Source organism: Talpa occidentalis, unplaced genomic scaffold (assembly GCF_014898055.3).
Source record: "Talpa occidentalis isolate TD23 unplaced genomic scaffold, MPIMG_talOcc4v2.1 talOcc4.14, whole genome shotgun sequence".
Lineage (NCBI taxonomy): Eukaryota > Metazoa > Chordata > Mammalia > Eulipotyphla > Talpidae > Talpa > Talpa occidentalis.
Genome location: NW_023601433.1, coordinates 22,409,793 through 22,432,624, shown reverse-complemented (window position 1 = coordinate 22,432,624; position 22,832 = coordinate 22,409,793). Strand labels below are relative to the sequence as shown.

At 47.0% G+C, this 22,832-nt stretch overlaps 1 protein-coding gene across 2 annotated transcripts in view; it reads left to right on the top strand.

Moving 5' to 3' along the window:
• The first annotated feature begins 16,355 nt into the window (after positions 1-16,355).
• Positions 16,356-22,832, top strand: part of RAB4A (RAB4A, member RAS oncogene family) — a 40,757-nt gene continuing 34,280 nt past the window's right edge. Inside the window, exon 1 of one of the 2 annotated variants that reach the window (XM_037510194.2) lies at positions 16,356-16,521. In XM_037510194.2, coding sequence (XP_037366091.1) covers positions 16,491-16,521 — 31 coding nt within the window. In that variant the 5' untranslated portion in view covers positions 16,356-16,490. The remainder of the gene's footprint in view (positions 16,522-22,832) is intronic. The other variant, XM_037510196.2, reaches the window with a different exon arrangement.

Here is a 22,832-nt window from a genome sequence, read left to right as displayed (position 1 = left end):
CTCTTGACCTTAAGGCTCTGGTGATAGGCCATTGCCTCGGGAATCCCATTTACCCTCCGTTCCTCCATTCCTGTGTCTTCAAAGCTCACAGTGCCAAACCCGAGCAGCACCTCTGAATCTCAGCACCCCGCCCCGGGCAGAGGGGAAGAATGAATTAGGTGGGTGATCCTCCACCTCGGGCAGTGGGGGGTCAAAGGATGAGTCGGGGAGAGTAGGGCTTGGGAGGGAGAGACAGAGAATTAATTACCCTGGGAAGTTTTGCAGGTTTATCTGCCCAAAGCAATGTGTTTACATTTCAAAGGGTAATAAAACCTGGATCCCTTCACTTCCTCTGCAAGGGCCATAAGCATCCCTAGACTCTGGTGTTGTGATTTCCAGAAGGAAGCAGCCAATTTACAAATGGGTTCATAAACATATAAAAATGTCTGAGCTCACCAATTTTTTTTAAAGGCCACAGAATCTGGATGTTTAGTTGTTCAATTTTTAATTTTTGTCACCATTTTTAAATCAATGTAAGCAGGTATTTTGAGATGCTCTAATAACATCAAGTGTTGGGAGGAGGAGGTATGTCTTCTCACACACTGGGGCTAGAAGGTGCTTTGCAATCGGTTATTAAACACCCTAAATAAGGCACATCCTTCCTCCCAAAGGGAATAATAGTGAATCCACTCAAAGATCACAGGCCCTTGGGCTTCATCACAGGATTATTTATGACAGAAAAATCTGGTAGCCCTAATAACCTAGTCATTGGTTAAATAAATGATGGAATATTTACTCATTTTCAAATGTGGCAGGAAGATATTTAGTGACATGAAAAGTGTGACACGAAGAGCAAGCTATAAACATGAGGCAAAGTTATAAATTCGCCTGAGTTTACCAACCAAATTGCTGAGAATACAGAATAATTAAACTTCCTTCTCCTTGTTTTCCAAGTTTTCTAAAATGGATACTCATTACTGCAGGATTAAGAAAGAATGAATGTTATATTTAATAATATAAAGGAGTCACGTGAGGACTGGCTGTAACCGGGTGGATCCCCGGGAGGGCTTCTGTCCCATCCCCCTTCCACCCCCCCACCTCCCCTTCAGAGCCAGCCCTTCCATGTGCCCGGCCAGGGCTGCTCTGCAGGGGAGAATGGGCTTGAGGGCAGGGAACTTGTGAATCTCCTGGGGGGCTGGCGGGATGTGATCCCACCAATATCTGCTACACACGGTGGCCAGGTTTTAGAGTATTAATAGGCGCGTTCTCTGCAGGGTAAGGAGGTGAGCGCCGCGTGCCCTAGCACCTCACTCACTGCCATATATGATGTCGCCTCTGTGAGAGGACATTTCAGCTTCCAAACACTGACTTAGTGAATTTTGCCATCTAACATACATATAAATTGAGAACGGCCAATGGACCACTTTGGGGAATTCAGAATTATTCACTAACAGGCAGCAAGGGGATTTCGTGAAGTGCTGTCTTCACAGGGCCTGCAGCCAACAGCCACCTCTTGCCACTGTCCTTATACTGACCTTGTAATGAAAACCCAGAGTCTGTGAAGATCTGAGGCTGCATCACAGCAGAATTAGTAACCCTTGTGGGGTCACCTGTCCTTTGCAATGAGTGGACATGGAGGCTCACTGACTCGGTCCTAATCATTGCCTTGTCAGAGACGCAGCTGTGATTACCACACGCGCCACACGAGTTCTGTCGCCATAGGACTTGTCCACTGGCTGAACAGTCATCCTAAGGTCAGCATCATAACTGGTTGCCCAGGGTGTCCAGCTGAGCTAGTCTGTGCTATGGCGCCCACCTGCAGCCCTCACCCTTTCCTGGAGGGATGCAGCCCTCACCTCCCACTGCTGACCCTCTAAAGTCACCCTCCCACCCTCTCCAGGGCTCCTGCTGAACCACTCACCCACATGGAAGCAAGCAGCTTTTTTTGTTTTTCTTCCAAAGAAGGTAAATACGAACATGAAAGGTGGGCAGCACTGTGACCGTGCAAAGGATAAGAAACCAGAAGAGCTGCTTTCGGGTCCTCTACCCCTGCATGTGCCCAGAAGTGGCCCTGGGGACCAGTCACTGAGATTTGATTTTCCCAATTGACTGTCAGTTGGGAAATAGTGAGGATCTTTAATTAATGTCTACTTAATCTTTAGCTACTTCATAATGAATAAATCTATGCCTACTGGTCATGATCCTTAGAAAACTCCATTTTAGAGCCTCCCTGGTGGTGCAAGAGGTTAAGCACAGCACTGTGAAGCTATCTGCAACCTCAGCAGCACGAGTTCAATCTCCCGACCAGCCAGGAAGCAACCACATGGCACAGCAGACCTCTCCTGTCTCGCCCGCTGCTCCCCTCAGCAGTGTATTTCAGTCAGTCTGCCTGTTCTGTTCCCCGCTCTGTCTCTGGTGAATTCTCTCCCCCCGCCCCCAGCACCTCTGGCCTGTACCCCAGTTCTTTTATGCTAAAATAAATCTTCAAAAAAAAACATTTTACCCAAAAGGGAAGGAAGTGATTTAGCCCCTAAAGAAAGATTTCCTGAGCTTCCTTGAATTGTTAATGTGTCTTCTCTCTACTTGGTTAGAACAGCTGATTGAGCAAGAGCCCAGATAAATCAGAACCCTCAAACAGTCCTCTAGACTTGAGCCCCAACAAACTATGGTCCAAGGGTCTTTTGTAAATAAAATTTCATTGAAACACAAACATTCTCATTTGCTAACTATTGTCTGTGGCTACTTTTGCTGCTACTACTTGAGTTCGCAACAGAGGTTGTAAGACCCGCAAAGTCTAAAATATTTACTATCTGACTCCTTACAGAAAAAGCTTGTCAAGCTTGTCAAGTCCTGCTCTAGACAGCAGAAAACCCCTTAGCCCAGGTACAGCCTCCCATCCATCCCCCAACACCAGCATTACCAAAAAAACAGCACTGCTTTCAAGGCGAGATGTAGAGAGGTTGGGGGAAGGGAGCTTAAAAGAGAAACAAGTGAAAGGCAACTTAGCATCTTCAGAAAGAGAAGGAATATTAAAAAATACACAAAATTAATTTGAATATATAATTAGACATGCAAAACTACCATAAAATTTTGACTAGTGCCTAAATCAGGGTACATATGTTATACGTCAGTGAGCATAATAAAAATTATTATAAGAACAATAAACTATCTTGGATTTCTAGACTGACTTTCTTCTAGCAAGTTCAAAGCACTTTTCTCTAATCCTTCATCCCCCTTTATAACATTTATGAGAACTGTTGTTTGATTCATTGAACAGGTGAGAAAACAGATCAAGGTATAACAAAATTGAATTTTGAGCTCTCTTAACTTTACATGACCATATAATTTTTCACCTCATAAGACTTTTTGTGAGGAAATGGGGGGCTGTCATTAATAATTTCACTCAGGTAACAGGTGTAAACCAGAGCTGTCCCAGGGCACACAGTAACTCTCACTTTAAAAACTATATCCCAGAGAGCACAGAATGGGGAAACTTCAGTTTTTATGATTTTCAGCAAGTCAAATACTACCACATTCATTCATTTGTATTTGGAGTGTGGAAGATGAGAAATGGAATGTTTGTTCAGGAAAGCTCACCAGCCTGGAATCCCAGGAGGTGGCTGAGCACCTCAGTCCGGGCCTGGGGCCACTAGCAATTAGCCCATCAACCTGTCATTCAGACTTCAAAAGCAGGGAGAATTCTCAGAAGAGAAAGGAGTGAAGGCAGGGAAGCAATACTTGGAAACACTGAAATCCGCAGACTATCCTGACCTCCTTGAGAGGCCTGGGCCCAAAGCTAAAAGTTTATTTTCTTAGGTGAGAGAGTAGATTGGTGGCAACTAATTCTTCAAATTTTTCTTGTGTGTTAGCAGAAAGGAAGGAGTGGGGGGCATTGGGGGCAGGGTCACCAGTCTCTGTTGACTCTTCATCTTTTTTTTTTTTTTTCCCCAAAGATTGATTGATTGATTGATTGATTGATTGATTGATTGATTTATACAAGCACTGGGTACAGTCAGAAGCATGAGAGGGTGAGAGAATTCACCAGAGCCAGAGCGGGGAGCAAAGCAGGCAGAAGGACCGAAGTACACTGCTGAGGGGAGCAGCGGGCGGCAGGAGAGGTCTGCGCGCCATGTGGGACCCTCCTCCGGTGGTCGGGGAGCAGCCGGGGAACGAACTGGCGCTGCAGAGGCTGCGGGCAGCTTCGCAACCCAGCGCTCAACCGCTGCGCCACCGGGGAGGCCCGACTCTTCATCTTTGTGCCCCTTCCTGACACATAGGATACATCCCATCAATGTTTGATGAATGAATGATTGGCTGAATTTGTTTCTCTGAAAGGCACTTAAGCAACAGAGTTTTGAGGTTCAATATCAGACCAGCATTTAGTCACAGACCAAGACTACAGAGGGCTCCATGACTTGTGCAATTTTTCTCTATTTTAGTCCAGATATTTCGCCCAAGATCTGTAAAATGAGGATAATAGTAACATGTATATAACTTTATGATAGAGTTGATGTGATGCTTTACAAGAGTTAGTGTAAATGTGAAGTGTTTAGAGCAATACCTACCTCATAGTGAACATTGTATCAGAGAAGGAGGAGGAAGAGGTGCTGGTGGTGGTGGTACCAAATCCTGATGTGAAACAAAAATCTGCACAATATTGTGGCATTGGCAATGTATGTAGATATGAAATATATGACAGTAACACAAAGGCTGGAAGGCAGAAGTAGAAGTAGCTGGTGTATGATTCTTACATTATACATGAAGGTAGACTTTGATTAAAGATGGGTATTGTTGCCCAAAAATAGATGACTGGATCAAGAGGATGTGGTACATGTACAACATGGAATACTACTCAGCTATCAAAAAAGATAAACTCATGCAGTTTGCAGCAACATAGATGGAGCGAGAAGGGATCATGCTCAGTGAAATAAGTCAGAAAGAAAAAGAAAAATACCGGATGGTCTCACTCATAGCAGGAATTTAGAAAACCTAAATAAGGGACCAGGAAAAAGACTAATTAATGCAAAGTAAAAATCAAAATCAACAAGCAACTATAAACCAGAGACACACTGTGGGGAGGGCGGGGAGAGGAAGGATAAGGGTCAAAATAAGGGAGGGTGCAATTGCATGGGGAATATAACCAAAATGAAAATGCATTCATTGTGCAAAAATGAAAAATGATGTAAGAATTATATAAAATAAAATATTAAAAAAATAAAATAAAGATAGGTATTGTTGACACTAGAGCAAACACTAAAAAATAATAACAAAAGAGTTAAAGTTGATGAACCAAGAGCCAAGAAAAAGTAGAATTGTAAAAAGTACTCACTTAATCTAAAAGAACATAGAGGGCCTCCCTGCTGGTGCGAGGGGTTAAGACGCAACCTACGAAGCTGTCGGCAGCCACTGCAGCACGAGTTCGATCCCCGGCCAGGGAGCTACCCACATGGCACAGCAGACCTCTCTGGACAAGGGTGGGAGTTGGGGAGGAAGGGGGAGGAGGCAGGGGAAGGAGGGAGGGGAGGGGGGAGGGGAGAGAAGGGAGGGGAGAGGGGGGCGGAGCCCAGGAGTAGAGAAAGACTAAGCAGGAATGTGGTTTGGGCCTCCGGTGGGAGCGGGTCCCTCTTCTCAAGACTCTGCCTGATCACTGCTCAGCCTCGCAGGGGCTCTGCTTTAAGTGAAGAGTTACTTTCCAGAGTGATGATTCTCTCCCTTCCTTTTTAAGATATGATGGGCGCTGACACCGGGCGAGGGGCCTCTGTTCTTCGTGGTGCAGGAAATACACTCAGGTGAAATATTTTTTAAAAAAGGATCCCTGGGTCCGACAGAATCTACAGGAAGCTTACAGTTCCCTTTAGTAAGTAAATTACGAGAGAGCTCGCTGACTGAGTCATGAGAATTAACTGACTGCGAGGGAAAAGCTCACCAGCCAGTGTGGGTATGGGATGGGGACTCTGCCAAAGTGGCGACTGTCAGACACGTCCACAGTGCCTGACTCTCAGGAGTGGGCAGGTGCAGCTGTGCTGGGTCCAATAAATAGACCAGGGTGAGAGTGGCCATTCCAGAGACCAGGTCATAAGGTCACAGTGACGTCCTCCTCTGTCCTCTCTCCTCCCCACTCCTCGCTTTCTCCTCCACCCCCCCATACCCACCCCCACACTCACCCCCACCCCCACCGTGGCCAACAGCTCCACCCAAGGGAAGCCCTGAGCCAGGATTTCCCCTCACACACTCACCAAGCTAGTCCTGAATTCTCAACCCTTGGAGAAATGAAATATTTGTCATTTCAAACAGCTACATTTCAGGGTGAAGATAACTTGTACAAGGGAAATAAGGCAGAAAACACGAAGCTGTGGACGGGGGCTATTTTCTTCCCATTTGACTTCAGATTCACTTCCTCCTCTCCCCCACCTGTGCTCTGCCTGCCCTCGGGGAGAGAAGCTCCCAGTGTGATGTGGAAATGAGGGGCCCCTCACAGAATAACCACTAGCACCACCTGTTGGAAGCAGGAGCCAGGGTCCTAGTGTTGAAACTGCAGGGTGAAGAAGGTGTGTTCAAGTATTCATTCATCTGTTCATTCATTTATTCTTTCTCTCGCTCACAATTGTGTGCTGGGCACCTGGGACCTGGTGCTGTGCCACAGGAAGGGGCAAAGTAGACAGGGCCTTTGCAGGCTAGTGTCTACACTCCAGTCTCCTCCTCTGTCCAGTCACCAGCAGACAACAACGCAAAGATGGAGACATCAGCACAGACTTAAGCACAGAATTTTCAACTGCTGGGTGTCCCCACATTCAAACAGGGCTCCAGAATGGTGAGAGGTACGCATGTTTTATTTTCTAGATCAGAAGTCAATCAGTGCCTTTCTGGAGGCAGAGAGACTCCCAAAAATTTAGTGGGAGGGAGCTAGCGGGAAAAAATTCAGCACCCAGCCTGCTGGTTTTGCTCTCTCTGACCACACCACCCTGGGGCACACACAGGCCCACCCATTCACCTCCCAAATAGGAGGCCCCTCCCCAGTGTTGCTCAGGTCCCCACACCTGTCATTTTGTATCTCCCTTCAGCTACTGGGGAGTGAAGATGAAGCTGAGCTTGGAATGAAGATGAAACTGAGCTTGAACAGGACAGGTGATGGAGGACAAGAATAGAAAAACTGGAAAGGAGGCACCACAAGACCAGAAACCTGGCTCACACAAGGAGGTGGGTGTAGAAGGGATTAGCATAGCCATTGACCCAGCTATAGAAACCAAGATCCTTAGGTTCCAACACCTAGATTGCAAAGCATAAGACCCAAGCAGCTATCAGACTGCTGTGGGGAGTGTCTAGAGCACAGCGCCAAGGGTCAAGATACGGGGATTGAGCCCATTGTGGAATCTCTGGCCCCTTTCAGATTCTGCATAGTTATCCAAAATCAGCAAAAAAAGAAGGCTCACAAGGGGTGAGCCCCTCCCAAAGGGAAGTCTCTATCAGTGCAGTCTCTGCACAGGTTCGGGGCAGCACTCCCACTGCCCACCTGTGCCTATGCAGGTGCTTCTTTTCACCAACTCTCTCCCTCTACAGGGCAGCAGCTTCCCGCCTGCCCGTGACCTGTCCCAGGCCGGGGCTTCTCCTCACTGACCTCCCTCAGTGGAGGCCGCTCTCCTCAAGCCTGCCCACCTGCAACCAGGCAGGCCTCTCTCAGCAAACCTGTCCTTTTTGGGGCAGCTCTTCCTACCCGCTTGTGTCTATGTAAGTGTCTTTTATGCTCTGTCCCTTTCCTAATAAACCTGCTCTTTAAATATAACTAATGTCTCTGTCTCATGGAGAAACTCGCCTGGGGAACTCGGTGCTGGTGAAAGGGGAGCTCTGGTAAAACCAAGGACCCCGCGCTCCAAACCCACTAATTCCAAAAAAATGACCTCACAGGGCATTCAGCCAGCACAACAGCGAAAGCCAGGTGTATTCCTCACGCCCAGGACACTCAGATGTGCATGCAGACAAGGCTGTAGTCTTGGCAAACAAATCCTGCACAGCCCCTGAGATGCCCACCTCGGTCCCCACCCCTCTCACCTGACATGAGCTCCCCGGCTCCAAGTTCTGATCCATCATGTCGTTTCCCTCACTCCCTCCCCCAGCTTTTCCCAGTTTCTCCCCAGATTCTTCCCCATCTGCACACCACCTTGGCATCCTCGTTCTGTAAGTGGCCACTCTGCTCCATTCATGCTGGTGGGTAATTCCACCCCGAGCCACACGGCCAGAAGAAAGAGGGTTCCCAGGGTCCAGGGAAAATCTCGAGGTTGCCTGAGAGCCCAGGAGATGAGCAGGATATGGGGGTGGTGGACTTGGCTGTGAACGCTGAGCTCATCACCCACGCCCTGACCTCTTACTCCCACGTGTGGTTTGAGGTCGGACAAACCGCCATTGTTGTAAAGAAGGAGGCTGTGAGCCTCAAAGAACTACTTTATGCCTGTTTTATATGACAACAGAAGAGGGGAACTCCTTGCTGTTGCTCCAACAAGAGGAGAGTTCTCTTGATTTCTTAGCAGTGACAGCCACGCCAAGATGTAGGGCGGGAAATCTCTGTACATCTGTTAGCTCCCCAAAGCTCCAGCCTTCGGGGACAGCTCCGCCACCCAGGCACTAGCCTAGGAGATTATCGCTAAGTCCTAGAAGCGACAGTCTGCACTAGACCTGCAGGTCCTTCTTGTCAGCAATCAGGCTGCCGCAGAGCTTCCTGGAGACAAGGTCACTTGTTCTCATAGCCTGGCAGTGTTGCTTTCACCAACTTCAAGCTTAATAAAATGACATTATTAGGGGCCTCCCTGGTGGCGCAGCAGGTTGAATGCAGCGCTGTGAAGCTGTCCGCAGCCTCTGCAGTGCCAGTTCGATCCCGGCCAGCCGGTGAGAATCCCACATGGTGAGCAGATCTCTCCTGTGTCGTCCACTGCTCCCCTCAGCAGTGTATTTTGTCAGTCTGCCTGTGCTGTTCCCCGCTCTGTCTCTGGTGAATCCTCTCACCCTCCTGCAACTCTGGCCTGTACCCCAGCTCTTGTATAAATAAAAAAAAAATCTTAAAAAAAAAAACTTTAAAAAATAAACAAATAGGGCCTCCCCGGTGGCGCAGCGGTTGAGCGCTGGGTTGCGAAGCTGCCCGCAGCCTCGGCAGCGCTGGTTCGATCCCCGGCTGCTCCGCGGCCACCGGAGGAGGGTCCCGCATGGCGCGTAGACCTCTCCTGCTGCCCGCTGCTCCCCTCAGCAGTGTACTTTGGTCCTTCTGCCTGCTCTGCTCCCCGCTCTGGCTCTGGTGAATTCCCTCACCCTCCCGCGCTTCTGACTGTAACCAGTGCTGGTATAAATAATAAATAAATAAATCTTTAAAAAAAAAAAAATAAAAAAATAAACAAATAAAATGGCATTATTAGGACTTAAATCCAGAGCCATTGCATTTGAGTAATCAAAATGATCTGTTGAGCCCATCGATTCCTGCAAGTTCAGATGTTATGCACGAAAGTCAGCAAGCGCTATGTAGTGGTAGCTCAGGATAAGAGTCAGCCTCCTAAGTCACTTGGAAGTGGGTGAGTCTATAAGGCTCCTCAACCCCACCTGTAAATTGGGCAGAAACCAAGCCCCAGAGCTTTGGGATTACACTGTTCTCCCTGTCCCAGCCCCACTGTGCTCCTGTCACTACAGGTAAGAGGCTTCTTGACAAAAGAATCAGTCCTGCCTAATCAGTCACTCGGCAAGTCTAGGAGTAAGATTCAGGAAATGAGAGCAGAGATGAAGTGCCTTCCTGTGCCCAAGAGCACTGGTGAAGCCTTAGTGTATCCATTCAAAATGCTATGTAGTGAGTACCTGTTCTGGGCCCACGTTGCTGGCACTGGGGCTGCCAATAAAGGCCGCCACATCTACTGCCCTTCAGGGGCTGTCTACCTGCACAAAGCATTATGGCACTGCCAAGGCCTACAGCACTCCTGCTCTGAGAGATGACTTATAATCTGGACTTTGAAGGATAAATAAGAGTTTACCAGGAATAGAGGAGGAGAACAGAACCATGGAGAGGTGACAGGTGTGGCATGTTAGAAGAATTTTGGAGTGGAGTGGCCAGAGTACACTGTTGAAGCTGGAAAGGAAAGGGCAGCTTATGAAAGGGCCTATGCACCATGCTAAGAAGCTCATGGTTACCCTCTTTAGACAGTCTGACATTTAGTCTGGTTACACAATAAAAATCTGATGCTAACCTCGGGCCTTGGTCCTAAGTTTCACCCAGTCTCTGAAGGGTAAAAAGTGACTTTCTTAACTTACTTCTTTTCTCTCATTTTTCTTTTTTCAAACTTGCACTGAGGACTTTAACCACCATCATTTCTTGTTTCCACTTAGTCTGACTTGAAGCTTCTTAACAGTAGAATAATTCATTTCTTTATTTCTCACTGTTGCCCTTTTGAAGGTTTTCAACTTTCTACAAATCTGAATACTTTGGGTGATTGTTATTTAGGGAAAGCCTGAAGGCACTCAAAGTACAGCTGAGAGGCCAGTGTCCTGGGGACAAAGAGTCTGTGTTGGATGGAATCACGGACGTGCACTTGGCCCTACGAGCACTGGCAGCAAGATAAAAATGTAAAATCAAAAACTGCATAAAGGAGCTGGGGTGTAGACCTGAGGTGTGGGGGAGTGAGAGGATTCACCAGAGAAAGTGGGGAGAAGAACAGACAGATCCACTGAAACACACTGCTGAGGGGAGCAGCAGGCAAGACAAGAGAGGTCTGCTGCACCATGTGGGTCACCTCCCTGGCCGGGTATTGAACTCAGGCTGTAGCTGTGATAGTGCTGATGTTTAGGCCCTAGGACACCAGGGAGGCTCCCCAGGAACATTTTTAAAGATGGTAGAGCCTTTCAGGTTCTCATAAAAAGTTCTCACTTCTCCCTGTAGGAACATCACGTGTTTCAAGAAAAGAGCCCAGGACACAGGCTCAGAGCTCCTGGTTCCCGGTCGCCATTGAGTGGAGCATTAGGTGATGGGGTCTTTGCACACACTTTCCTTTTCAGATCTTGTGTGAAAAAATAAAAGTTGATTGTTTCAAGCCACTAGGTTTCGTGGTAACTTGTTACTGAGTAATGGATGACTGATTAACTTATTTCAGGACTCATTTGAGAAGTTTTCCTGATATTCTCCTTGATGATATATCACACACGGACCCACCCGGGCACACTGACTCTGAAGTCTCGCTCTTAGCCCTCTGAGCCAACACACACGCTTCCTCCCAGCTTCCTCACAATCATACAATACCAGCACAGTGCTCTGCGATTCACACACTCACACTTCACCTCACAGGATCCATGGGGTATTAGGACGCTTACTTTTGCATTTCTTCATATTGTAGTTAAGAAAATAGAGACTCAGAGATGGTCTCATAGTAGTAAGTGGTATCTGGGACTAAACCGAGTCTTCTGAGTCTAAAGTCCAGACTCTTTCTGTATTAGTTTGCTGGGGCTGTTGCAACAAAGAAATGCAAACTGAATGACTTAAAAGGAGTAGAAATTTATTCTCTCACAATTCTGAGCCTGGAAGTCCAAAATCAAGGTCTTAGCAGAGTAGGTTCCCTCTGGAGAGTCTGAGGGAGAATTTGTTCCGTGCCTGCAGCAGCTGCATCGCTCCAATCTCTGCCTCCATGCTCATGTGACCCTCTCTCTTATGTGCCCAGTTCACGTCTTCTACAGACGCCAGCCACAGTGGATTAAGGACCTGATCTTAATTTACTTCTTAATTATATCTCAAAGACCCTGTTTTCATATAAAGTTACATTTACAGTACCAGGTCAGGACTTCACCCTATCTTTTGGAGGAACTCAAGTTAACCCATGACACTTTCATAAATCATAACCTTCCCTACAACATAATCCCTGGAGAATCATAAGGCTGGGAATCCTTGGAATTGTCCTCCCTGGTTGAAGTGCAGCCTGAGAAACAAGCATTTTGGGGAAGTATAGCAAAGCATCCACCAGGGGGAACCACTCAACCAGAAAATAACTAATACTTGTGGATTTTATTGTCCCTTAATGAGTATTTTCTTGACTACTTACATTTGTTCCTTAACTTGATTTCTTCAATTAGGATCTTCTAATTCAATAGTCCAGGGATATTCAAGGGTTTCCTGATTTTTCAATAACATATTTCTGAGTAGTTTTAAAATTCACTGTTCTCAGGGGTTTTTGCAGTGGAGCTCATCTCACCCAGTGCTGGTAGATTCCTAGGGAGGAGAGAGGGAGCTCCTCAGAGTCCTTAAACGGGTACTTTCTGGGGGCCCCAGGAGATCTAAATTTGAAGTGGCAGGAGTTCCTGATGGATCCAAGATTCAAGCATGATCATGAATCTCTAAGATGAAGAAGCTTTGCGGGGCTGGATCAATCTCTCAGAGGTAATTTCAACTCTCAACAAAGAGCAGTCTTATTAAGCCATCACTGCCTTAGGGACCCCCTCACTGCACCCCTCCTTTCTGCTCAGACTCATGTCCTACAATTTGCCCCAAAAAGGAAATGGCACTAATGAAAATCTGAGTCTATACCAGGGGCTGAGGAGTCCTAGACAGGGTAACCATGTGGTAAATGGAAAATACTTGTTCTTATTACCTAAGTCTATCTAAAAGAGAGTTTGCTGGGAAACGTGGTATATACATGGAGTAGAGCATTATTCAGCCTTGAAAGGAAAAGAAATTCTGGCACATGCAACAATATGGATGAACCGTGAGGACATTAAGTGAAATAAGCTAGACACGAAAGGACAAACATGACTCCACTCACAGGAGGTATGGAAGGCTGGCAAGTGCAGTGCCAGAAAGCAAAATGGCAGTTTTCTGGGGGCTAAGGGAGGAAATGAGGGAGTTCATGTTTAATGGGGGCAGCACTGTTTTACAAGATGAAAAGTTTCTGTGAATGATGGCGCTGTGGCTGTGCATCAAGGTGAAGAATGCTAGGTGCCAAGAACTGTGGGCTTAGGTGGTTAAAGTGATACAGGTTATATTGTGTGTATTTTGCCAGAACTTTTAAAAAGAGAGAAAACTACTTAAAGCAAAAAAAAAAAAGTATAGCAAAAATAACCTTTCATGTGAGGTATATAATCAATGTAGAAGCAGGACAAACACAGCAGAGTTGGTTGGGGCCAGGGGGATGTTCTTAACTCTCCATGAAATCACACCTTACTTGAAGGTGGGCTGTGATAAGTTCAAGACCCATACTATAAACCCGAAAGCCACCACTGAAATCCCCTCACAAGAAGTCATCCGTAATAAGCAACATAGGAGATGAAACAGAAAAAAAAACTTCTGTCCCCTGGAAGGTCTAGAAGCAGAGATACGCCAGAAGCAATGAACACAGGTATGAACATACATCAATTATCAGTGTGTCCTTGAAATGTGCAGAGTTTTGTCAACTATATGTCAATAAAGGGGCAGTTGTCCACCTCACCTCCTTTTGTCTGAGACATCACAATAGCACACTCCCTGTTCGCTTTGAAATTTGGCAAGGCCGCATCCTTTGTTTTGGCCCAGAAAATGAAAACAGAAGCAATTCTATCAATTCCAGATGGATCTTCAAAACGGAATGCATGACTGGAGCCATCTCCCTCCTCCTGCCTGAGTGATGTAGATGCATGTGTTTAGGGGGGACCCCGTCACCCCACATGGAGTGGGGAGGACCATGTGGGAGAGAGATGAACTTCGACACCACAGGCACATTGGCGATCTTTGCGATCGCTGCCCATTTAGCCTGTCCTGATTGGACAGTCTCCCACAACCCATGTGTCCCCACCACAGAGGTGGCTTTGCTTGGCTCTTCCAGGTCTCTTCCAACTAGAAGACAAGAGTTCTCCGTCACAGGCATCACCAGCCTGGGTGTTTAACTGAGATAACCCTTTCAAGCCTCCAATTGCTTGTGGCAAAATTGACTTCTTCTGAAAATAACACCCAGATATTTCTGAGTCCCCAGGTACTCTGACCCAGCTTCATTTATGTTCAACTCCAGGAAAGCCACCATACAATAGAGGCTGGGCCCAGAGCCCTCTGCCCAGGAATGCCATTGCTCCCTGGGAGGTCGGAGTCAGGCTGAATTCTCCTCCCTAGGCCTCTCCAAGGCTCCCCTGGGGAAATGGGCCACTGTTCTAAGTCCAACCCTGTGCCTAGGAGTCCAGAAGTTGCCTTCAGTCATTGGCCATCTGTCCCCACTGTCCCCTGCAGAGTCAGTGCTGTCCCCACCTACATGGTTCTCAGCCAGTCCTCTGCCAGGACTCCTGATGGGGAGATGGCAGCCCTCTCAGCCTCCTGATTGGCCATCAGATGAAGCATGGGGAGGGGGAGGGGGGACAGGCAAGAAGGGATTTGCTAGCTATCTGCAGGGCCTACCAACCTGAGGACTGGCTGGGATCTATTCTGAAAGGAATCCTTCTTCCTTCATTCCCCTTAGACCAATCACCAATGGACTTAGGCTTCTGAAAACCTGCTTTCAACGTGCCACAGACAGACCTCTCCCAGAGAGAAAGGAGAAAATAATTTGAGAAGACAAAAGTTAATTTTGTTTAATAAGGTGTCTTTCCACACATCACAGAAATGCCTCGGAATCAAAGCAGTTTCCAAGAAAACGTAGGAAAAATTTATTTTCTCTAAGATCCAAAGTGTGCAAAGATACAAAGAATCTTTCATGTTATTATTCAAGAAAGGTTGCCTCCTTCAAAACTCAGCTCAGGGACTGGATATCACGTTATCTTGAAAAAACATAGACGTGTAAGTCCTTATGGAATGATTAAAAAAAAAAAAAAAACTCAGCTCAGGGATGTCCTCCCCTGCCCCCCCAGTGGTGATCTTTGTCTTTATATTTGCAAACTAGATGATTTGGGGGGGTGAATTTCCCAAAACAAAGACTTTCCCAAAGATTTATCTGAGTCTTCATTTTCCAAAGAACACAAGACTGCTCTTAGCTTTGAAATGACAGCTTAATTCTTAGTTCTATCACCCTGCCCATGCTTCAAACATCTCAAAACCCAGTAGATTCCTTTCTTAGTCACAGAAAGTTTCTGGCAGGGATCGCTTTCTTTCTGCTGAAATAGTATTCATCAGATTTATTCTGCTTTACTCAGTATAAATCAAACCTGCCAGCAAAATTCCAGACAAGAAGGCAACGAAGAAGCTGAGCCTCTGAACAAAATATATAAAATAACTCTCAGGAAATTATAGCTCCAGTATTTGAGCCTGGGCCTTCTCTGTGACTTTGAAACAAACACATTTCTTGGGTAGAAGGATCACAGAGGAGAATAAGACGCAGAGCCAAATAGCCATTGGAGAAGGCGGAGGAGTTCAGGTAAGGGCTGAAGCTAATTTATGTGAAGGATGGACTTGAAAAAAAAAAAATTGAGTTGAAATTGACTTGGAAAAAAAAACAACGTATTTTCCCCAAGGTTCAAGTCACTTAGGAGCACAGCCAAGGCTTATTTTTAGTATTCTGTCTTTTGAGCAAGGTCGGGTCTTATGATGGGATGTGGGCAGATCACGCGCAGGTGGAGCAAACTCCCACCCCGAAGTCTCTTTTCAATAAATGTTTCTCTCCACATTTCCAGCAGAAGCGGAATCTGAATTCAGTTTAACCTCTTCATCCCAAACACCACGCCAGCGCTTCCCAGTCTCAGAAACGCAGCCCCGGCCGCAGGGCGGAGACGCGTCCCGCACCCGCCACGTTCCCCCAGCGCGAGGGGGAAAGTCCTCAGTGTCCAGGGCTCTTGGGTCAGGTCCGTTGTCAGCTTCTGCCGTTTTCCTCGGACGCCCGCTCGGCCTGGAGAGGGTCCGGGCAGGCTCCGGGGCCGCGGCTGCCCGGCAGGTGGGCGGCCTCGCGGCGCAGGGCGGGCCCGGGCTGGACGCCCCGCAGCTCGGGGCCCGCTCGGGGCCGGCAGCGCCGCCGGGGAGTGTCCCGGCGAGAGCCGCAGAGGCCGCTCTCGCACGAGGCTTGTCTTGCTCCCCAGGGCGGGCGCTTTGCCCCTCGGCCCCAGATCTCGCGGCCCCGGCCCTCCGCACCCCGAGCTGCCAAGCGCCGGCCCCTCCCGGGCCCCGCGGCGCGGGCTCGCCCAGCCGCGCCCCACGGCCCGCCCCGCCGTGCCCGCGCCCCCCGCCCCTTCCGCCCGCGCCCAGCCCAGCGCCGGGCTCCCCACGCCCCTCGGGCCCGGCCCCGGCGCCGCCCCGCGCCCCCCGCCGCCCCGCGGCCCCTCCGCCGCCCCCGGCCCGGCCCCCCGCCCCCTCCGCGCCCGGGCGCCCCCGCGCACGCGCCCGCGGGCTGGGCCCGGCCTCGAGCTCCCGGCCTCCGCCGCCGCGTCCCCGCCCCGCGCGCCCCGCGGAGCCGGCCCCGAGGCCGAGCGCCTGCGCGAGCTGCGGGGTGGCGGGCGGTTGCCGGGGGACCGCGGGCCCCTCTCCTCCGCCCCCCGCCCCCCCCGTCCGGGGCCGGCCCAGCCCCCTGCGCCGGCCGGGCGGGAGCTGCGGCGGCGGCGAGAGGCGGCGCCGCTCCAAGATGTCGCAGACGGCCATGTCCGAGACCTACGGTACGAGGCCGGGCCGGGCTCTCGGGGCAGCGGGCCGGGCCGGGCCGGGCCGGGCCGGGGGGGCGCCGGAGCGCTGGGGCCGGAGTCCGGCTGCGGGGCCGCGAGTGTGGGGCGCGGGCCGGGGTGGCGGGGAGCGGGGTGCGGACCCCGAGGGCCCGGGCCCGGGCCTGCCGCCCAGTGTGCGGATGAGCCTTTTCAGGGTTCGTCTTGCTTTTTCTCCACTTACCCCGGCAGGCTTTTTCTTGGTCTCGTTTCGGTCGCTCGGTTCTGGGGGAGCCAGTTCAAGACCCAGTTTCCCGTGTGCTGCTGCCCCCCGGCGCGGCGTGCGGAGGGCTTCGCCCGTCTGTCGGGGTGTTTCTCAGATACTCCAGTCTGACCTTTCCTGGCCTGCAATGCCTCTCTTTGTACTGGAATCCCAGTGGGTATTGACAGACTCATCTTGTTCTTTCTCCGACGACCTCTTGTCTCTTCTCTTTCTCTCATTTTTCATTCCTTTCTAGATGGCGTTGTGGTTGTTTATTAATGCCTTCCTAAGAGCTAAACACCTTGGAAGGCCCCTGCTTAGTCTTTACTTTTCCATAGGACCTGGAGATGCTCAGCAATTAAACCAAAGCCTTTCCAATAACTACACTGTGTTTTATTTTGTTTTTGCCCTGTGTGGTAAAAAATCAGCAATGCAGTGAACCTCTGCTTTGTTATCAGCGTTGAGATGTTTGTCACTCTCTGATCACTTTATCAGATACGTGCCTTCTCAGATGGAGGCTTTGATTTGGGCTTTTACAGTCCCACAGAGAGGCTCAAGTTCAAAGCCATGGATGCAGAGTATGGTCAGGCTGGCTGCATTGGTCCCCTTCCCCTTCAACACATAGTGTGGAGTCTGGTTCTACAGATGCTGTAAATAGTGCAGGAGACACAACAGGTACTGCCTGGTCTCAGGGGCCTTTCACTGTGGTGGGAGAATAACAGTTCAATCCTGTTATGACACCAGTGAATAGTTAAAACCCAGGCGGGCTTTCTGAAACACCATGGTCTCTGAAGGAATCTTAGGAAAAAACCTGACCCAGATTGGAGGTGGGGTATCTCCACCGGTCAGCATGGCAGAGCAGGGAGCTCCAGGGAACTGGAGTTCCAGTGCCAGAAATGTGGTCCAGGCTGCATTGCCCTGAGAGACAGGTGAAGTGGCGCTGAGGCCTTTCACCTGACGCTGATGCCTTTCTCCTGAGAGGGCTGGGGTCATGTGCATTTGCTTCTCCTGCAGCCACTCCTGTGACTGCGCCTGCTCTGTTCTTGGTGACACTTGGGGCATATGGTCTGTTTCTGGAGGGCTAAGGAAACCCTCAAGGAAGTCCTGGCTTCCTGGGGGCTCCTGCTGTCAGGCTGCACTTGCTGTCTGTCCTATGTCACATTTCTGTAGCGAACTACTGCCACACAGTTCGTAAAGATAATGTGTTTCTCCAGTAAATTTTGTTATACTTTAGCTTTTCTTTATTTTCAAGTGCTCCTTAGCTCAGACTTTTTTCTTGAATCCTGGGAGGGGTAGAAAGTCCAAATAAGAAAAACAAGTAGGGGCTAAGAAAAGACTGAAGAGTTCAGGAGCGAGAGCTCTGTATGTTCCATTTGTCTTCGGTGAAATGATAACTTTGATAAGGTATTAATATACCACTGGCATCTCTGCTTCCCTTCAAATGCAGCTAATTGAACTTTTGAGCATCACAGATTAACTGATTAAATTCTGACCAGTAGACTTTGACCATTGGAATTCTATCATGGTGCCTTCCCAGTATGCTTTTCTTTTTTCTTTGAATTTAATCTTTAGCTCTAACAGAGAAAAGTAGAGAAACTAATAGAAAATTAGTTTTAGAGCAAGCTGAAATTGTCAACTTAAAAGTCACCCAAAACCAAGTCCTAAGCTATCACCGCCAGTTATCATCGACCATATTTGCACAGCCTTGTTCCCTAAAATTAAAGCAGTCAGGTGACCTCCTTCTGGATGTTTGCCTCTTAGGTCCCTGGTGAAGGAATGTTTGCCTAACCCTTACACCCTATTGTAACTCTCTTCATTTTCTCTCTTCCAGAAAAGGAGACTTTGTCTAGCTTTACAGAAATAGTGAGCCAGTGCTTATAATGTACTGTTAATGAGCTATATTTACCTGCCTCTTAACACTATAAAGCAGTATTTCACTACATTTTGCTACTTGGAAAGCACTAACCATATGAATACTACACTTTATATAATACTAGAATACAAAATTGAAGTCTTAAGCAGGTTGCAGATGGAAGCCCTCAATGTGACTATCCCTAAACTGAAACAGTGTTTTCCAGGGCAAGAATATAAGAGAGCTCCCTGGCCAGGAATGGTGTTGGTATCTGGCATGGCCATGCTAGACGGGGCTTGGTAAAATTCATTTGGGGGCCAACTTACACCACAACTTCACAAGAAAATCATGACAATTTAAGTAAATGAGTTTTCCAAAACTTCTTGAGCACCTTGAAAAACATTTTGAGGTAAGCGTAGGTGTGACGTTTGCTTCCAAATATAGTATTGTAATATCTCTTAAGGACCATGTCACCAACTTTCCTTTAGAAGCACAGCATCCCACACTCTGGACCGTCTGTATAGAATGAGCCGTGACAGAAATCTTTTGCAATTGCCCAATACTGTAGTAATCACAGTATGTAATGTAACCAGGCACATGTGTTGATGGTCTCTGCTCTGAGTATTTCTTTAAAATGAGAAGAAAGCCTGTGTTGTTTCTTGAATTCCTTCTCTTAAACCATTTTCAAGAGATTGGTTGAACTGATGTAATAGATATTTGTTCTCATTCCTAATAACTGCATTAGAATACTTGCCTCTGAAAATAGTTTGAGGGGAAAACCTTTGAATCCTCCTTGTCCTATACCCATGTCTTTGAATTTCACTGCTTTCTCTGCCATTCCTAATCTCGGTAATGGACAGTATTCTGTATGTTTGAAGAATAATACTTGACTTTGGCCTCTCTGTAGTTATGACTGTGAATTAAAAGCTAAAGTGACTTCCAAGGCATACTTGTTTAAGGGGTGGATAAAGGAAAGGCAAATATAAAGAACAGTACGACACATAAATCAGAGAAACACTGTATATCTACGAATTTTCTTCTCTAAGATTTCCAAGCAAACAAAAGCTTATATTAAGAAATTTTTAGCCAATACAAATAAATCCCTGATAATGAGGGACTAGATTCCTAGAGAAATGATGCTCCATACTTCTGTAACAACCAAATGCATCCATCCTGTGCTGATCAGAACAGTAAACCCTTGCCTGACAGTACTTAGTGACTTTAGTCTTTTAATTCTGTGTCTCTTATGTGCTGTGTTTTTGGCGTTTGCTAAGTCTTAAAAAGCAGCTAACAATATTAGATGTGACGAAAGGACACTATTCATAAAGGGCTTATAAATTATAAATGAGAGGAAGTATTTTAGAGGGAGGTTTATTAGTCTTTAAATATGAATTTTTAATCATGCAGAAGAAAATTGGAGGACTTAGAAACAAAGCAGCTGTCTCCCCTTTGTTATAATTAAATATATTATATGTAGTTTGCTCACTTAATTGCCACGCTGTTTTTCTTATTCATTTGCTCACATGGGCTATTACAGGAGTCCTCATCAGACAAACACATTTTGCTCTGCTTGTAGGGACTTTGCAGAACTATTCTGCAATTTCTTCAGCTCTCCATTGGACAAAGAAATACTTCTTACAAAACTAGACGATAAGCTCTCTGAAAGCAGGGGATTGCTTAAGGGCCTTTTGTCCCTGGTTCTGTGAATAGTTCTTGAATACAACCTTCAGAGAATCCTTAGGGTCCTTGATTTGATTCCATTTAAGAGATGATACGTTTTCCTCTCATACAGAATATGAAACAAATAACCAGGATAAATAGGAAAACTGACTTTAAAACAACAAGCTTTAGTTATTTTCTTCATGACACTTAAAAGATTTTATATTGTTTATAATATAAATGCAACTCCAATTAAAACCTCTTGCATAGTCTGTACTGTCTGAATTAAGGAAGGCACACATGCTTTAAAAAAATGTGGATTTCCCTTAGAGAATTCAGATCTGAAGTCTGAATGGCGGTAAAAGAGCCATGGCGGTAAAAGAGCTCTGACTTTGGGATATCCATCAAGCACTGCAAGGGGATTCTAGTACCCTGGCTATTTCGGAGGCTGGGAGCACCCAGTGGCACATGAATGAATGATCTCACTCTGGTCACTAAACCTTCAAATGCCTAATATTTGGTAGTTATTAAGAGTTTGTTGAATGAACTCCCCTAGTTCTAAATCCATACTTAACACCCTCCTGATTATAAATTGATTCTATATTACCAAAAATAAATAATTTTTTTAAATATTAGGCTTAACAGAAAATATCTGTTTAACAAATAATAGGTTATTAGCAATTTCTGTCATTTTGGAAGGTACAATGCTTCCTAATGCAAACGGAGGAAAACGCAACTCAGAATGCCTAAGATAACATGAAAATGTATTTGTTCAAATACCTGTAGGTAGGATTTCAGAGCTGGTTGATCCAGAAGCTCGACTGTGTCAGCAAGGATCTAAGTCCTTCCCCTCTCTCCCTGGCAGTTTTGCCTCCTCCTCTCAGGCTCGCAGTGGCTGCTCTGTTATCTGGTGTTCCTGCCTGTTTACCTCCATGGGAAAAGGAGTCCTTTCCTGCATTTATGGAATAAAAGTCCTTCCGCCCTATATGGGCCATGTTAGGTCAAGTGCCCTACCTGGACAAGGGGACTACCTTGCACTGATTAGCTGATGTCTGTATTTCAGATCCAGCCTCTGGCAGATGGGAGCGGGTAGGTTGATGATAATTGCTTTAACATGACCAACACCCAGCCTCCCTGGTGGCGCAAGGGGTTAAGCACCGCACTATGAAGCAATCCACAGCCTCTGCAGCACGAGTTGGATCCCCGGCTGGCCAGGGAGCAACCCACCTGGGAGGCAGACCTCTCCTGTCTCTCCCGCTGCTCCCCTCAGCAGTGTGTTTCGGTCAGTCTGCCTGTTCTGTTCCCCACTCTATCTCTGGTGGATCCTCTCACCCGCCACATCTCTGGCCTGTACCCCAGCTCTTATATGCACAAATAAATAAATCTTTAAAAAAAAAAAAAAAAAAAAGATGACGAACACCTGTCCTGGAGCTTCAGGTCGTGTTTCCCTGGATTCCTTCGGCTTCTTGGGGGAATGACTGTTAGGCTGACAACTGCTACAACAGCATCTGCAAAAATTATAAGCTGCAGTTCAGTTTCAACTTACTTGTTCTAGTTAGCAAGCTTCCTAAAGTAGGTGATGGACTTAAATGTCCCTTCTGCTTCCTTCCTTCAATGGGGAGGTCATCAGAGAAAGCACAGGCTTCAGTGTTGGGCACACGTAGGTTCAAATCCCTTGTCTCCTTAGAAAGAGCAAAATTTCTCCTATGATTTTGCAAACACAATATATTTGCATTTGATCTTAGTTCCTACTGCCTTTGTGAACTTGTTTAAAAAAAATATTGGATGTTTTGAAGTCTATATTCCTCATCAGAGCCATTTTGACTGATAATACTTTGGGGAGGAAAAATGGAAGTTAGCTATTTAGTGACTTTTGCTATTTCACACTTTTTACATCTTAGTACTTTAAGTAGGTTTAAAGTCCATATTTTGCATTATCTTTTTAATATTAAAATCGATAGAGATCTTCGTAGTCTTGGCACTGATAAAACTTTATCGGTAAACTGATATTAAAGTAAATTTTGTTATTAAATAAACAAGCGCCTATAAATGTCCACAACTATAAAAGCACTATAGTTAAAAGCCGATCCATCCCTTATTTCTTCTGGCATGCACATTTAGCAATAAAGGTAATTTCCCCTATGTACGTTCTCCCATCAATAGTGTTATTTCTAGCTCCTGCATGACTAAAGAAGCTTTCAGGTCAAATCCCTGAATGTGCACTGACCAAAGATCCTTCCGGTATTAACCTATTGTTCTGTTTCCATTTCTGTACCAGGAAATCTTTCCTTACTGAGAAACCATTGGTGAATTTTATACCTAAGCTCTAGATAAAGTTTGGAGTTAGAATAAACTATACAAAGCTCTTTGTATCTATTCTCTCTAATCCCTACAAACACAGTGTGAGGCAAACACTGGGACCCACTTACAGGTCAGGAAAACTGAGAGATTGGGTGCCTGCCAGGGCCCAGGGCTCAGAGTTGTAGCGCTAGGATGTGAACTCAAATTGCCTCACATCTCCAAGCAGCTGAGTTCTCACCCTCCTTCCCATGCAGA